Below are 16435 nucleotides of genomic sequence, written 5' to 3'. Positions count from 1 at the left end.
TTGAGTTTATGCAAGATTTAATCATTTATTTATCATTTGGGAGAGAAATTAATAACTTTTTCATATTGAATCATTTTTTTAGTTGAGAAGGAATTTTTTATTGAAATATAATTTACACATGGCACAATTCATTCTTTTAAAGTGTGTAATTCTGTAGTTTTAGTATATCCATAAGGTTGTGCAGCCATCACCACTAATTCCAGAACATTTCATCATCCTGCAAAGAAACCCATACTAATTAACAGTCTCTTCTTACAAATTTTTTTGATGTATCAATTTTTAAAGGTAAAATCTCAATTCTGTGTCTAAAAGTGGTTCAGACTGTATGATTAATAAATTCATGGTATCAGGGGTGATACCATTGAGTGGCTCAGTTGGTTAAGCATCTGACTTTGGCTCAGGTCATAGTCTCAGGGTCCTGGGATCCAGCCATGTCTGGCTTCTTGCTCAGTGAGGAGTCTCCTTCTCCTTCCCCTCCTGTCTCCCCCACTGCTTATGCTCTCTCTCTCTCCCTCTCAAATAAACAAATAATATCTTTAAAAAAAATAAATTAACTAATTAATTAATGGCATCACTTTATTATTCTTCTAATTACATGTTAGTTTATAAACAGATATTAAACATTTCCTTGGGGAAGTGAGGAGGAATGGGATAGTTTTAGTAAGTTGAATTAAGTGGGCCTTAATTTTGTTTCTCTGTTTTGTCAGAATGTAGTTAATAAAACTAGATTTTTCATGAATTTATTTCTGTATGGATTCAAAATAATATTTTAAAAATCATGTTACTGATCATTTTCAGGAGATCAAAGTAATTGCCAAGATCAAATACAGCATCAGGACAGTGAAATTCAACTCAGCAGCATTTAATTAGCATTTGGAAGTTCAAAATAAGAATGTGTGTTTGGGTGAAAGCCAAAAGAATGAGGGTGTCTAGAAAATGATGTATGTGATAATGCGAGTTTCTGTTACTAGAAAAAAAGAAAAGAGGAACTTTAGAGAGAAGCATAAGCAACCAAAAACAGTCAAATGTAACATATGTGTACTAAGGTTATGATTTCTAAGATTAGTATAATATCAACATTTTGACTGCCAAATAAATTTGTCAAATGCTGCTGACTCCTGGCAGTTAGACCTCAAACCAGCAATAAAGTTGAATTCATTATTGGAAAATTATAGGTCTTACTTTATTGGATAGCATAAATTGGCTTATTAGATAAAATAGAATCAGGGATTAAAAGTTGTTTTCCCTGCCAGGAACTATTACTTTTTCAAAGTCTTCTTGAGAGGACCCCTGTTGGCCATCCAACGCAATAATTTTCTGTCTCCTGCTGCTGGCCATCTTTGAAAGTTCTCCTTCCTTTCAGTCTTCAAACTTCTTATTGACTTATTCCATAATATAATCTCTAGGTCAGACTAATGAATGTTCTCTTTTTTAATTCAATTCCATGTGTTTTCCTCTCCTCCAGCTGGAAGAAGTTCTTTCCAGTTCTAGTGGGTCTTCCAGGACTTCAGATAGATGGTTTGGGCCAGTGCTCTTCCTCCCAGCAAGATTGTTCACAATGATCCTGAATGAATTCCTACCCTGTCCATATATTTCTCCTTGAGAGTTACAGCTGCAACCTCCCTTGTTAATCCATTCTTCATTCACCAGCCTTCATTCGACTTGCTCAAGGTTACAGAACTTCTTGGGGTACCTGGGTGGCTCAGTGGTTGAGTGTCTGCCTTCGGCTCAGGTTATGATCCCAGGATCCTGGGATGGAGTCCCACATTGGGCTCCCTGCAGGGATCCTGCTTCTCCTTCTGCCTATGTCTCTGCCTTTCTCTCTTTCTCATGAAATAAATAAAATCTTAAAAAAAAAAAAAAAAAAAGGTTACAGAGCTTCTCCAGAAGTTCTTTTTTAGATCTTAACTATCACCTTCCTTTCTTCTCATTCCCTTTGACTAAAGGGAAAAACATTCTGTATTTAAAATATTCTTGATTTATTTTGAAAACACCTGCCTGACAAGCCTATATTTGGCCATCCTTTCTCATGGCTTCTCCTTAATATGCAAGTATTTTTTTAATATGCAAGTATTGAGCAATTACATGTTCAAGACTATGCTAAATATATTATGCACTCTATCTTATTTAATACTCAAGCAGACCTTTCTGTAATTACTATTATTATTTTCATTTCGTAGATGGAGCAATTAGTGGTAAATAGAAAAAGCATCATTTTGACTCAGTACTGTTGCACACCAAAGCCAACCTTCTTAGCCACAGTTCTGTGCTGGGATCTCAGCAATCATGTTATTTGTCTTTCTTGGTTCATTTCCAAATTAGCCCTCAGTATGTTAGAGAAGCAGCAACTGAGGGTTAGGGGTGGGGATGGGAGAGGGAGTAGACTAACATTTCTGTCCTCTGACAGTGCTAATTCTGCTCCCTATCTTTTGAGTGAGTTCAAATGACTCCACTTTGCCTCTTCTTCTTCCACCTGCTTTATAACCATTCTGCCTCCACTGCCCCTTCACTTCTTCATTCATCAATCTCAAGTGGCAAAAGGTCAAGAGGAAAGAGGCATGGAAACAGCAACAAAAATTGTTCCTAACCTTTCTCCACCCTCTGTAGTCCTGCTGTAGCTAATAATTGTATTCTGTCCTTTTTTTCCCCCTACATCGTGTAGCTTCTTTTATAAGGACCTTCTTAATATCCACCTCTAGTATGTCAGCCCTGCCCTGGTCTATATCCATTCTATAAATGATAGAATTCCAGAAAGTCATCTTAGAAAAGGACATGGAGGGGCACCTGGGTGGCTCAATCTGTTAAGCATCTGCCTTTGTCTCAGGTCATGATCCTGGAGTCCTGGGATTAAGCCCCACGTTGGGATTCTGTTTCTCCCTCTGCCCCTTCCCCTGCTTGTGTGCTCTCTCTCTCTCTCTCAAATAAGTAAATAAAATATTTATTTAAAAAGGAAGAAAGAAAGAAAGAAGAAAGAAAGAAGGAAGGAAGGAAGGAAGGAAGGAAGGAAGGAAGGTAGGAAGGAAGAAAAGTCCATGGAATGAGGTTGTAGATTCTCAAGTAGCCACTCAAGTTGATGTTGTGGAAAAGTTGAAATTTGAAGTCAAATATTCTGATCTGATGTGAGTTCCCTACACCTCACTGATTATAAAAAGCGTTAGCATATGTGTACCACTGCAGTCTTGTAATAGCAGAAGTGGTGTGCAGTCCATTGGGAATGAGCCCTCGATGTCTGATGAATTGAATCACTCTGAAAATATCTTCAATGCCACTGAATGTGAATATTTTAAATTTTACAGTGACGAACAACAGCGAGATTATTTAATGGAAAGACGGGACCTCGCCATTGATTTTATTTTTTCCTTAGTATTAATAGAAGTTTTGAAACAGGTCAGTAATTTAATGTTTCTTTTAGATAAAATTTATCTGAAAACCACTTACATTTTAAAAATCTGTTTCAAGTTGTTCATGAATTCCAAATACTGGGTCATGTGAACTATGTTTATTGATTGCTAAAGGCCATATATAGTTTCTAGAAGTACTGTTACTGATTTGATCTTTAATATTCTCTTCCAAGTTAAGAGCCATCTAATTTTTTTTTCTTTTCAGATTCCACTTCATCCTGTAATAGACAGTCTAATACATGATGTTATTAATTTGGCTTTCAAGCACTTTAAGTACAAAGAAGGGTAAAGTAATTTCTCTCCTTAGAATTTTGAAGTTTGGTACTTGACTCTAAGACAAGTGTGCTATTTTTGGATGACTGGGGATCTCTCACTTGTCTAATCATATCTTATTTAGGTACCTTGGTCCTAACACTGGCAATATGCACATTGTGGCAGACCTGTATGCAGAAGTCATTGGAGTGTTGGCACAAGCTAAGTAAGTGAACATCAGTCCTTTACAGTAAGAACTCAAATGCCTCTTCTATTACAGCCCAGCCCTGCTCTCAGGAAGGGATTTTGTGTGAGCTTGCAGAGAACTAGGGTCCTTTTAGCTTTGGGCGCCATGTCTCTGAGATGGACTAAAAGCTCCCTCGATGCAAGTACTGAGTCTGTTTTCAATTGTTTTCTCCATAATCTTTTTTACATGGCAGTAGAGCCAGGTTCCATCAGGAGTCCATGAGTTTTTCAGACTACGACATCAAAGAAAGAAATGGACTAACCACATTACTTTTCTCTCTGCCCAAATATTCCAAACAAGTTTACCGGTTTTAGAAGTTTTGTTTTCTATATTCCATGAGTGGGCAGTTAAAATATAAATCATCTGTGAATGGGAAAATTCCATTCTAGAATGTCCCTTTACTATAGACCTTATTTAATTCAGCTGAGCTAAAAATGTCCCAGACTCTGTCATGGAAACAAGTTGGGGGAAAATTCTCATTGCTAAATTTATCTGGCCCCATAACACTACTTAGCAGGCTAGAACAAAGTGGTATTAGACTATTAGCAATAATATACTTCTTCCAAAAGTGATGTCACATCTTATTCACCCGTCTTCATCTTATTCCACCCTGAGGCAAATCAGACAAAATCCTGAATGCCTAGGTTAGGCAAAATGAGCCAGAGACAAAATATGAATCCAGGCCAAGAGGTGAACTTAAAGTAACAGTGATGCCCTGGTGCTTGTGCAATGCAGTCCTCAGAAAGTCCTCCAAGAGATGAAATTTCCTAACTTAGTAGCATGCATGGAAATATCCAGTTTATAAAAAACAAAACAAAACAAAATTTTGTAAAAAGTACTTACTCAGCAACATCACCTAGCCAAAACAGACAAGAACTCAGGAAACAGACCCCCAAAACTCTTCCATGTGACTTATTTACCCCAAGCAGGTTTATCTATTCATATCAATTAGGTATTTTTCTTCTAACACATAAAACATCAGTGTTAGATGGGAGAGAGGTAGATACACTGATGCCAGTGAGAAATCTCAAGCTCAAAGACTGGCAGCAACAGAGACGAAAGAGGTAGCCAAAGCATACATAAGAACTAAATAGTAGTGCTATCTGAGCCATTTGCATGAGATTGTATTGCACTTTTATTGCAGCCCATTGTCATAACTGTGGTTCCTGGGTCATCTACAAAAAAAAAAAAAAAAAAAAAAAAAGCCCAATACATCTTTTTCTATTGCAATTGAATGATAAAAGTATTGGCATTTTGAAGGGAGAACCTCCAATTACCTAGCAAGCTGATTTATGTGTGTCTTACCCCATTCCTAGAAAAGATAAGAAAAATGAGTTTTGATATGTATTTGGCTGATTTGTGTCAAATCCTGAAAATCTGGACATATTCCAATGTAATTCCTTCTGTAATTTTCCCTTCTGTAATTCTCTTATACTATCATTTGGAAAATTTAATTTGCCAAAAATGGCCTTTTGTGTTTTTTTGTTTTGTTTTGGTTTTAGTTTTTGTGAATTATGCCTAACAATATAGATTACTGTAGAATGACCTTCCTTAGCAATACTGATTTTGAGTTGGCTGTGAATGAATTGAAAAACAATGGCATAACTAAGCAACATTCTAAGGTTATAGGAATCTCTGTATTAGGCTAGATTTATATGATCCACTAAGCTAGTGTTTTCCTGCCAACCATGGCTTATTTTAATTTCCATGATGTCAGTATTTGTCCCAATTCTGCAATAGTCGGGTATATGAAATGTCTCAATTTGGACGATGCTCCAGTACTTTCCAGTCATAAGAGAACCCCTTGGTCAGTCCTCTTACAATAACTGCAGTAAAGTATAGTAATCACAATGATATTCTTAACCAGTCAAGGTATAGATAATCTTTACTGATAGATAGTACAATCTTAAACTGGTGTCATAATCCAAATTATCACATTGCTTCCTTTTCATGAATATGCCAGAAACATTACTTTGTCATTGCCTTAGAAAAGTAGTGTTTCCTTTGTTCTCAGGCGGGGAAAGGATGTATGCTTATCTAGTACAGGGTAGTTATCTTTTTTTTTTTTTTAATGAAGAAGTAATATAACAATTCTAATTTAAGACTTTACATCTAGCTCTCAGTAGTAATGCATATGAAATATTTTCTTCATTATGATTTTACTTATTAACTCTTAGTTTCAGTCTTTAAGTTTTAGCAAAATCACTATTTTTTATTTTACTAGCAATAATGTAATCTCTGCCTCCCATCCTTTATCATCACTGATTAAAGACTCAGCCTTTACCCAAACTCCAATGCCCAGAAATCTCCTCTAATTATCCAGCTGAAAAGAGTCTTTTAATTCTCCTATGCCCTACAGCCTCTTTAAGTGTATAATTCCCATAAAAGGCAATGTAAAATATGAGAAAGTGATCGAGCCTGACCATTCCACCTCCTGGAAAAATCAGCGAGATCCAAGCAAAGGGTCAGGCACTTGAGAACACACCTCACAAATAATAATAATAATTATTATTATTATTATTCACATGGTTCATGGTCATTTCTACATTGTTTTATCTTCCCAAACTGTGCAGTCTTCTTAGGGAAGTGACTTTATTTCATAACTCATGATAAACAATAATAATTATTATTGTTATTATTAGTTGCATGGTTCATGGTCGACTCTACATTATTTTATCTTCCCAATCAAACTGTACACTGTTCTTAGGGCAGTGAGTTTATTTCATAGTTCATGACAATGGTAAGGAGCTGGAGTATAGTGGAAATTCCTGGAATTTTTGTCAGAAGACCTGGGTTTGAGTCTTTTTTTAGGGGGCGGGGGGTGAGTCTTCCTTGTCATGTTGATCTTCCAAATTTGTTTCTTCTTTTGTAAAATGGAAATGCATTCACTGCCTGAATCAGTGCATTTTTGTGAAGGTAAAAATGTAAAAAGAATATAATGTACATAAAATAGAAAACATCTTATAAATATACCTTATTGTTATTCCTAGTCCAGACCAGGACTTCATAAACTTTAGCACATCTGAATCACCTCTAGGGTGGTTAAACAAGATTACTGGAACTCACCCCCAGAGTTTCTATTTGGTAGGTGTGGTGTAGGCCAATAATGAGAGTTTCTCACAAGTTCTCATGCAATGCTGATGCAGCTGATCTGGAGGCAACAGTTTGAGAACCACTGGTCCAGACACAACATAGCACAGAGATTAAGCATAGGGACTCTAGAGCCAGACATTTGGCTTGAAATTCTGGCTCCTCCACTTACTAGCTGTGTGACTTTATCACATTAAGAAGTCTCAGCCTCAAGTTCCTTTTCTGTAAAAAGGGTATAATAATAGTACCTTGCTCAAGTTGTAAGGATTAAATGATCATGAAGATGAAATGTAGGGTTCAGTGAACTTTGCTTGGCATATTATACGTGCTGGATATCTGCTTGTAGCTGTCATCATGACCGTCTTCAGCATCAGATTATTTCCTACTCCATAAGAAGTAGAAAAGAAAGATGACACTGGAATTTGGATTTTATATTTTCTGCCCCAATGCCTTCTTAGAAACCTCTCTTATTGTAAAATATATGTAGCAAACATGAAGAAAAATCTGTAAATTGGTTTAGAAAAATACGGTTTTGACAAATTATTACCAGATGAGCACCATGTAATCTCCTGCACCTGAGCCAAGAACAAGAAAATGGCCAGCTGTCATCAAGTCTCTGAAACCAACTTGCCAATCATTCTCCTCTTGTACTTCCTTTGCTGAAATAATATCTTCATGTTTACTGTCTACGCTATTTGTCCTAAAGTGTCTACTCTGAGCTGTCAAGAGTTATTTCAACCTTCCAGGATTCTGTTAGTTGACCTTTAATTTTTATAATCATAATAATCCTCTTTAATCATGCCTTGCTTCTAATTGACCTTTTCACATATTTAGAGCCTCAGGGTGATAGTCTCAGGAAGCAAAACACAATGAGTTTTAGAATGCTTTCCTTTTTCTTTTAACCAGCCATTTCAGAAATAGTTGGGATCACTTTTATGTAAATGTTCCTCTGCCTTGGGTACTTTGCAGATTTGCTACTATTTCCATCTTCTTAGGATCTATTTTTTTTTAAGATTTTTTTTTAATTTTTTTTTTTTAAAGATTTTATTTATTTATTCACGAGAGAGAGAGGCAGAGACACAGGCAGAGGGAGAAGCAGGCTCCATGCCGGGAGCCCGACACAGGACTCGATCCCGGGACTCCAGGATTGCGCCCTGGGCCAAAGGCAGATGCTAAACCGCTGAACCACCCAGAGATCCCTGGATCTATTCTTTTTTAATAATCTTATATAATGTTATCATTAATATTATTAATTAATATTTTACTTTAAACAATATGGATGCCTTAAATTCCTTGTGGACTATGTCTTTTTAGTTGTAACGTCCCATGCATGTAGAAGAAGCTTATTCATCTTTTAGATTTGATTTTAATTTTTTCTTATTAGATTTTCCTACACCCTAAAAACATTTTTTCCAATGATCATTAACCTAAAGCTATAAAAGAAACAACAACAGAAATCCACAGAATTCATTTGGAAATTCCATTTGGAAATGGATTAGGAACATTTCTTGGCAGTATTTGCTGTCATTGTCAGAAATAGCTGGCCTGTGATATTGCTCAGAGACTTATAATTAGAGATCCTTCAGGCTCTTGGGGTCTACAAGTGTGTTGGAAATTGCTAAGCCTGAGGAAATGGAGAATTTTGTCCTACTCAATTTAAGAACTGGGGCATTTTGAGAGGATCTGAATAACCCTGGATCTTCTCCCTGCCTGAAGGAAATATTGAACATCCTAGAGAATAAGAGAAGAAAGGAGAAGATGGTATTCTTTACCAAATCCCCAATATCAAATCCTTACAAAATGGCAACCGTGTACTTCAACTGATACAAAGGATGCCTGTCACTGTGCCCTGGCACTCCTAGATGCTGGAGGCCTCTGTTATGGTCACTTCCATACCCATTATTTGATAAACCACTCCTGTTCTCTTCTTAGATTCCCTGCTGTAAAGAAGAAATTTATGGCAGAACTCAAAGAATTACGGTACAAAGAGCAGAGCCCATATGTTGTTCAAAGCATTATCAGCTTGATAATGGGGATGAAATTCTTTCGAATTAAGATGTATCCAGTGGAGGACTTTGAGGCCTCTCTTCAGTTTATGCAGGTAGGTAATACCTTGGGCAGGAGAACCAAGGGGCTATCAATCTGAACACCTCCTGTCATCAGAATAACTGGCTTGGAATGTGAAAGCACATCCACACTGTCAGTGTGGGAGAAGTCCTACTTTTTCCTCAGAAATTCATAACGTGCTTTATAACCAAGTAATAGAGCTGCAGGCAGATAATTTCACTTTTAAGCTTTCATATCACTTTTGAGGTAGTGAAATGTCTTATTTGTTGACTTTTTTTTCCTCTTTCTACACATCAGCTACATATTGATCTATGAATAAAATATAGCTGACTTTCTACTTTTTATAATTGATAGCACCACGGTGGCTATTAACATTAATAGCATCAGAACTTTAAATAATGAAGATTTTTTTATTCCCACTATAAAAGAGAATCAGTGTTTAAAAAATCTACCAAACCATACAGGTTTAGGTGTCAGTGATGCAGTGTTCCTCATACTATGTACTAACAAAAGAATTGTTGCTAATGTGGATTTTGCAGAGCACCTGGCTCTGTTAGAATTTATAGAACTTTCTCTAATGCTTCCATGAACTAGATTAAGTGAGGGTCTTTATCAATGAAGAGCTTAGACATGGGGATTGTGTGCATAGGCTGTACCACTTCATACCCACTAAAACGGCTATAATAAAAAAGACAGATAACGGCAAGTGTGGATGTAGAGAAATTGGAACCCTCGTATACTGCTGATGGGAATAGAAAATGGCATAACAACTTTGGAAAATAGTTTGTCAGTTCCTCAATGGTTAAATCTAGAATTGGTATGTAATCAGCAATTCTACTTCTAGGTATATATCCAAGAGAAATGAAAATATACATTCATACAAAAAATTGAATGCAAATGTCCATAGCAGTATTATTTGTAATAACACAAAAGTGAATACAGCCCAAATGTTGATCAATCAATGAACAAATAAACAAAATGGTGGTATATCCATATAAGGGAATATTATTTGGCCATAAAAAGGAATGGAGTACTGATATACACTATAACATGAATGTACCTTGAAAATACTATGCTAAGTAAAAGAAGTCAGACACAAAAGGCCACATATTTTATGATTCCATTTATATGGAATATCTCAAATAGGCAAATCCTTAAAGACAGGAAGTGATTGTGTAGGGCTTGGAGGAAGGGAGAGTGGATAGGGAGGTTGGAAATGACTGCTAAACAGTACAGAGTTTCTTTGGAGGATAATGAAAAGATTCTAAATTTGATTATGGTGATAAATGTACAATTGTGAATATACTAAAAGCCATTGAATTGTACACTTTGAGTGAATTGCATGTTATGTGATCTATATCTCAGTGAAGCTGTTTAAAAAAAGATGTATCAAACTTTTGGGGTTTAAATTCAAGCTTCAGCACTGGGACCTTGGGAAAGTCACCCTTAACCTCTCCCAGCCTCACTTACCTTTGTGCAAAGTAGTGATAATGGCACTAGCTTTAGAAGGTGGCTCTGAGGATTCTTGGCACATGGTAAGCACTTAGTAACTGTTAATTATTTTTATCCTCTGATATGAATAATTCATGTATCCATGTATTTGAATGATGATTTGAAAGAATATTTACACACATATACAAAATAATGTATGAAAAGGACTGCAATTCTAGGAGCCATGAAGCACCATTCTGTATTAGGGAAGCCATCTCAGTGACTTTCCATGTTGGCAATGCCCTTCTTAGCATAGAATCAGTAGACTAGGAATTTTAGTGACTTTTGTTGGCAAAGGTCCCAGGATTGACTGAAAGTAAGTATAATATACTAATATAGATACTAATATAGATACTAAGATATTGCCACAAATACATGGAGCCTTGGACCCTTCCATGAAAACAATACCTAAAAAAGTGCACAGTATGTTACTACCAAAAAGGCCAGGAAGGAGAAAGGGGCTGGTGGAATTCTAAATATTAAAATTCTAAATTTACTTACAAATAATTTTCTGGGCCACCAAAAATACCCTTTCATAGATAGTAGTCCCCAGCCAAAGATATCCTTGCTTGAGGAACTGTTCTAAAGGTTTCTTGCTTTAGGTGGGGGAGGAAAGCATTCCAGACTTGCTTATGAAACTATCTGAATAATAAACACACCTAAAATGTCAGAGCTAAAAAGTAAACAGCTCTGTGCCTGGGGCTGTCACAGGGCCCAAAATAAGTTTAATATCTTCTGCGTCTCTTCCCATGTTTACCTTCTCTGGGGATCTGTGTTTGTGGATTAATCAAGGACCAGGGCTCCACGCACAGTAGGTGGTCAATAGAAATTTGTCAGCAATGAATGTCTGAATGGATCAATCAATAAGTCAGTGGATGAATATCTGCTTGCTAGTTGTAGATGCTTTCTCCTTTTGGCACAATTATTTGAGATAGAACGAGGAGAGTGAGAAAACCAATTTTGCAAAATGTCATTGAGGCCATTTTGCTTGCTTATTTGTTTGTTTGTTTGTTTTGAGGCCATTTTAAATTTAAGTATAAATGCTAGAATCCAGTGATTTTCTTTAATGGATTATGGAATATTCTATGTTGGTGTGTATGATTGAATTAATAGCTGCTTCCTTTAATTTGTTTTAGTACATTTTCTGTGCACATTTCAATCTGTTCTCCCTCCTTTATGCTTTTTCCTGCTTCCTAGGAATGTGCACATTATTTCCTCGAGGTCAAAGACAAAGATATCAAGCATGCCTTGGCTGGGCTTTTTGTTGAAATTCTCGTCCCAGTTGCTGCTGTGAGTTATGTTTTTAAGAACTTCTTCAAATTGGATTAGAGAATCACCAATTTCATTAATTTGACATCAACATGTGTCTCTATTTTTTTAGGCTGTTAAAAATGAAGTAAATGTTCCCTGCCTTAGAAACTTTGTTGAAAGCCTATATGACACCACACTGGAACTTTCTTCTCGAAAGAAGCATTCGTTGGTTAGTAACTCTGAGAAAATCCAAAACACAAAACTATAGAGGATAAAATCCTTAGGCTGAAATCTATTTGAGAGTCATAAGGGTCCCTCAAATGGGAGGATTACCTGCAGCTCTCGCCCAAAAAAGGAAGTGTTTCGAAATTTGGAGCTTGCACTTAACGTTGACCATAACTGGATCACGAGAATAGAAGGGGATTAGACCATGTCATCTCAGATGACCCTTCTCATCCTAAGATTCTGTTCTTTATTTTCAAGACTGGATTAACTTGATTTTTGTTTTGAGTATTTTTTCCAATCTAAAAGTCAAAGTTTATAATAATAGTTTATCTTTTCGATCCCCAGAAGTCTTCACTGGTTCATTCCTATCCTTATGTTCTAAATCAAAATGGAAGCAGGCAGCAAAGGGAGTTGAGAGAGAGACAAGTCTTTTAAATTATCACAACCTTTTGCCCTCAGTGGTAAATAAGGCTCTGGTTTATTAATCGACAAGACATATGAGCTATTCTTGTGATAGTATAGAGGAAGCAGGTTACTTAGCTGGCACAGTTTATGCCAGTCTTCAAAATATGAGCATAGCCACCATTATTTGAGCTATTATTGAGAGTTGCTTTGCTGGCAGTGGTGACAGATATGCTTATTTTCTACTTCTATGGTCAGTCATTGTGACTAACCACTAGAATTTTTTTTTTTTTTTAGATGACTGGCTAGAATTAGAGTTACACTCAATGGTAGCATAGTTCAAAGTCAGTTTAAAACCAAGTGAATTAAAAAAAATTAAGTTAGTGGATTGTTAAGCACTGAATCTCATTGTGGCAATAATCTTTTGCTAATTCAGCTTAATGGATGAGCCAGTTTTATTTTTGTTTGAATCTTCACTAGCCCTAATTTTTTAGGTACCATAAAGGTATATGCTATCTGGTTCAGTAGAATGGCAATGGGTTCTGCATATATATTTTTTGGGTGGCCACTCATCAGCTTTTCTATCTTCTCCAGTTACTGTGGGAAATCAGCCCAGTTAGGCAGGAAAAGCACAGTAGCACCTCTGTTTATTCACTCGTAAGCAAATTCCTCCTGTGGTTAAATTTGTCTTGGTGGAGTTTACCAATGCAATAACATTCTTTCAGGAATCTTTCTTAATTACAGGAAGATTGCATGCAAAAGAAAATATATACACCTACCTCTAAAACAAGGACAAGCTAGTAGATGTTTATGAGCAAAAACCCCAATAACATCTTTAAAATTAGTATGCCTTCCTACTTTCTTTCTTTCTGAGAATGATCTTAAGATAATGAGTTTGTTTTTAAAATTCATAAGTGAAGATTCTAAATCAGTGAATCAGGTTTCCACTTATTATACATGAAACTTATTATACACTTTATAATTCTAGATAATTCCACCCCCATCATCATCAGAAAGCATTTGTGAAATGCCTACCTCTGCATGGCCCCCACTGAGCCTTGTGTTATAAAGCGTCCTGTTTATTTTGGCCTACAGAGGGAGATGGATAGGTAGCAATTCCAGAGAGCATGTGTTACCTGGTTTGTTGAAATATAAATCATCTTGTGACCTCATCTTCTTTCTCCTCAGGCCCTGTACCCACTGGTGACCTGTCTTCTTTGTGTCAGTCAAAAGCAGCTGTTCCTGAACAGGTGGCATATTTTCCTCAACAACTGCTTATCCAACCTTAAAGTTAGTATTTGTCAGTTCAAAAAAGTCTTTTATAAACTAAATATGTGTCTGAGACTGACATATGTGCTTCTGAGAGTGATTCATGATGTTTACAGGGTAATTATCTGATACTCTTGAGATAATGAAAAAAATATTGAGTTCTCCTTATTAAATATAGTCAATTTTATGCTATGTTATTTATTTATTGAGAGAGAGTGAGAGAGTTTGGGGTGAGGGAGGGGCACAGGGAGAGAGGGAGAGAGAATCTCAAGCAGACTCCCTACTGAGCACAGAGCCCAACGTGGGACTTGATCCTGTGACCCTGAGATCATGAGCTGAGCCGAAATGAAGAGTCAGACACTTAACCAACTGAGCTATCCAAGCACCCCCAAATATAGTCAATCTTAGAAGATGACTAGGGATTGGAGAAATCACTCCAAATTTGGGAAATCTTTCCTAATTAGGATCACTCTAAGGGTAAAATTAAATACCCTTGTATATGTATTAATTGTCACATTGTATCTAAATGATTTTTTTTAAAGGTGGGGGGAGACCCACTTCATTGGCAGAACCAAGTGAATTGATTTCAGAAGCTCACCTGTACTTCCTGCATCTTCCTCTGCCCCCCGCCCCCCATCTAGGAATATATTTGAGGGAAGAAGTTCCTTTCTGTGGGAGGATTGACCCCAATCACAGAGAATACTTATTTCCTGTCAGTGTTCTTTGTAATTATTTGAAGGTATTCTCTTCAAGCCACGTGACAGTCCATCAGCCCTAGGCATCCATTGAACAAGCACTGTGCATTGAACAAGCACCTGTGTCTATTATGCATAGACACAGGTGCTGAGTCGTGAGACAGATGAAGTAATCTTTCCTAAAACTGAGGAACCTACAGTTAAAACTACCATAATGATTAGCTTTAAAATTGGCTTTATAACTTTTAAGTGGTAAACATATTTTAAGTTTTAGTGACCTATAGATAAAAGACAACTAAATGAATCAACCCTAATGTAAGTGCAAACAGTGTACATTTTCCAGTTGTTTCCAGTTGTGTCTTGATGTTCTTCTATGAGTTTGATATTTACTGCTCTAGAATTTTTGAAATATACATAATTATCCAATCCTGTATGTGCTTATACATGTTGCCTTATCTTTTCTGTTCTAAGACACTTTAATTTAAATGAGTGGTTAAGATTAATTATATTATTTTGGCATTTACCATAATTATATAGTAATCTGCATTAGAGCTGTTTTAAGCACTGATTGTGAAATCCAAGATTAGAATCATTGATTTTCTTCAAATTGGCAATGAAATATAATAGCAATGGATATAGAATTAAGCTTTTAAGTATTCTGAAAAACAAAAAGCTTTTTAGAGTTATCAACAATTATATAATAGCCAGTCTCAGAGATTTGACTTAGGGATTTATGCATACATCTCTAACACACAGCTCAATGTTATTTTGTTGTTTGGCCCACTTTTAACTTACTCAGTTATTAGTTCTAGTTGAAAATATTTTTGTTCATTTACATTTCACACAGGTAGAAGTGGTCATTTTGCCCACAACAAAGAAGAGAATTAATTAAGAATGTTTACAGTGCATTGTCCTGTATATATTATGCTCAGTATGTTTATGATGAATTTTAGTTAGAATTAAAATAATACTTTGCATGACGATTTATTGTTGTGGCCAAAAAACCAAATTTTTTTGTTTAAAGTATGAGCTTTTGAAACATAGTGGCATAATCTTACTTTGGAATATTATTGCTTCAAAGTTAAAATATTGGTTCTTTAATCAAAACCCACCAAAAAGACTTGATAACCCGGTTATAAATGGCCCAGTGAGAAGTGGGGCTACAAGCTGATAGTATATCACTATGCAAACATTCAGCATTAGGATTTCTACGAGAATGGCCATGGTGAGATCAGAAAGACTATATAGAGTTGATAGTAGAGGCTGAACCAAATTCCAGAATTCCATTGAAGTCACCCAGTAGGTATGAAGTCCCCACTGCGTAAGGTGCTAGGGAAGGTGCTGGAAGTGGGACACATAGGGGAAGTTAACTATATTAAAACTAGCTATAGAATAGAGTCTCTGTCCTTGAGAAGTTTAGCATTTCATTGGGGGATATGTAACAAAATTTCAAAATGTATGCTAGAGAGAGTGAGGGATATAAAAGTTGAGAGTAGAGTGATACCTGTGCCATTTTTGGAAGTTAGAGACCCCATGAAGCATGAAAGAAATAGTTATGAGGCCAAGTTAAGTCAATGATATTTTACTTTATGGGTAACGAATTGTTGGAATTCACCACCCCAAGGCTAAAAGATATAAAGAGATCCTTGATGAGTTACAAGTGGAATAAAATGGTATTACATATATTTAGAACTAAATCCAGTAGCAGTTAAGTGAGGCCATTTTAGGGGTGTCTGGGTGGCTAAGTCGGCTAAGTTTCCAACTCTTGATTTCTGCTAGGGTTGTGGGATTGAGCCCTGCCTCCTCAGGCTTCATACTCAGCAGGGAGTCTTCTTGCAATTCTCTCTTTCCCTCTCCCTCTACCCTGACCCTCCTTGCACTCTCTCTCTTTCTTTCTCTCCAAAATAAGTGAATAAATCTTTTTTTTAAATGAGACTATTTTAAAATGTCATAAATAAACCTTCCAAACCTCCTTATGAATAGTCTGTGAGGAAAAACTGACATGGCTTCAAAAGTGTACTTTGTCTTGAATAGTGTCAGTATTT

The 16435-nt window shown here is 36.3% G+C and overlaps 1 protein-coding gene across 1 annotated transcript in view; it reads left to right on the top strand.

The window, feature by feature from the left end:
* The window catches only part of FRY (FRY microtubule binding protein), a 260678-nt gene that overhangs the window by 83629 nt on the left and 160614 nt on the right, over positions 1–16435 (top strand). Inside the window, exons 5-11 of the mRNA XM_077868184.1 lie at positions 3297–3387; positions 3607–3686; positions 3799–3879; positions 8923–9091; positions 11746–11838; positions 11930–12028; positions 13615–13716. Of these exons, the coding sequence (XP_077724310.1) occupies positions 3297–3387; positions 3607–3686; positions 3799–3879; positions 8923–9091; positions 11746–11838; positions 11930–12028; positions 13615–13716 (715 nt within the window). The remainder of the gene's footprint in view (positions 1–3296; positions 3388–3606; positions 3687–3798; positions 3880–8922; positions 9092–11745; positions 11839–11929; positions 12029–13614; positions 13717–16435) is intronic.

This window comes from Canis aureus, chromosome 24, assembly GCF_053574225.1.
Source record: "Canis aureus isolate CA01 chromosome 24, VMU_Caureus_v.1.0, whole genome shotgun sequence".
Classification (NCBI taxonomy): Eukaryota; Metazoa; Chordata; class Mammalia; order Carnivora; family Canidae; genus Canis; species Canis aureus.
This window is presented reverse-complemented; position numbering and strand designations above follow the sequence as displayed.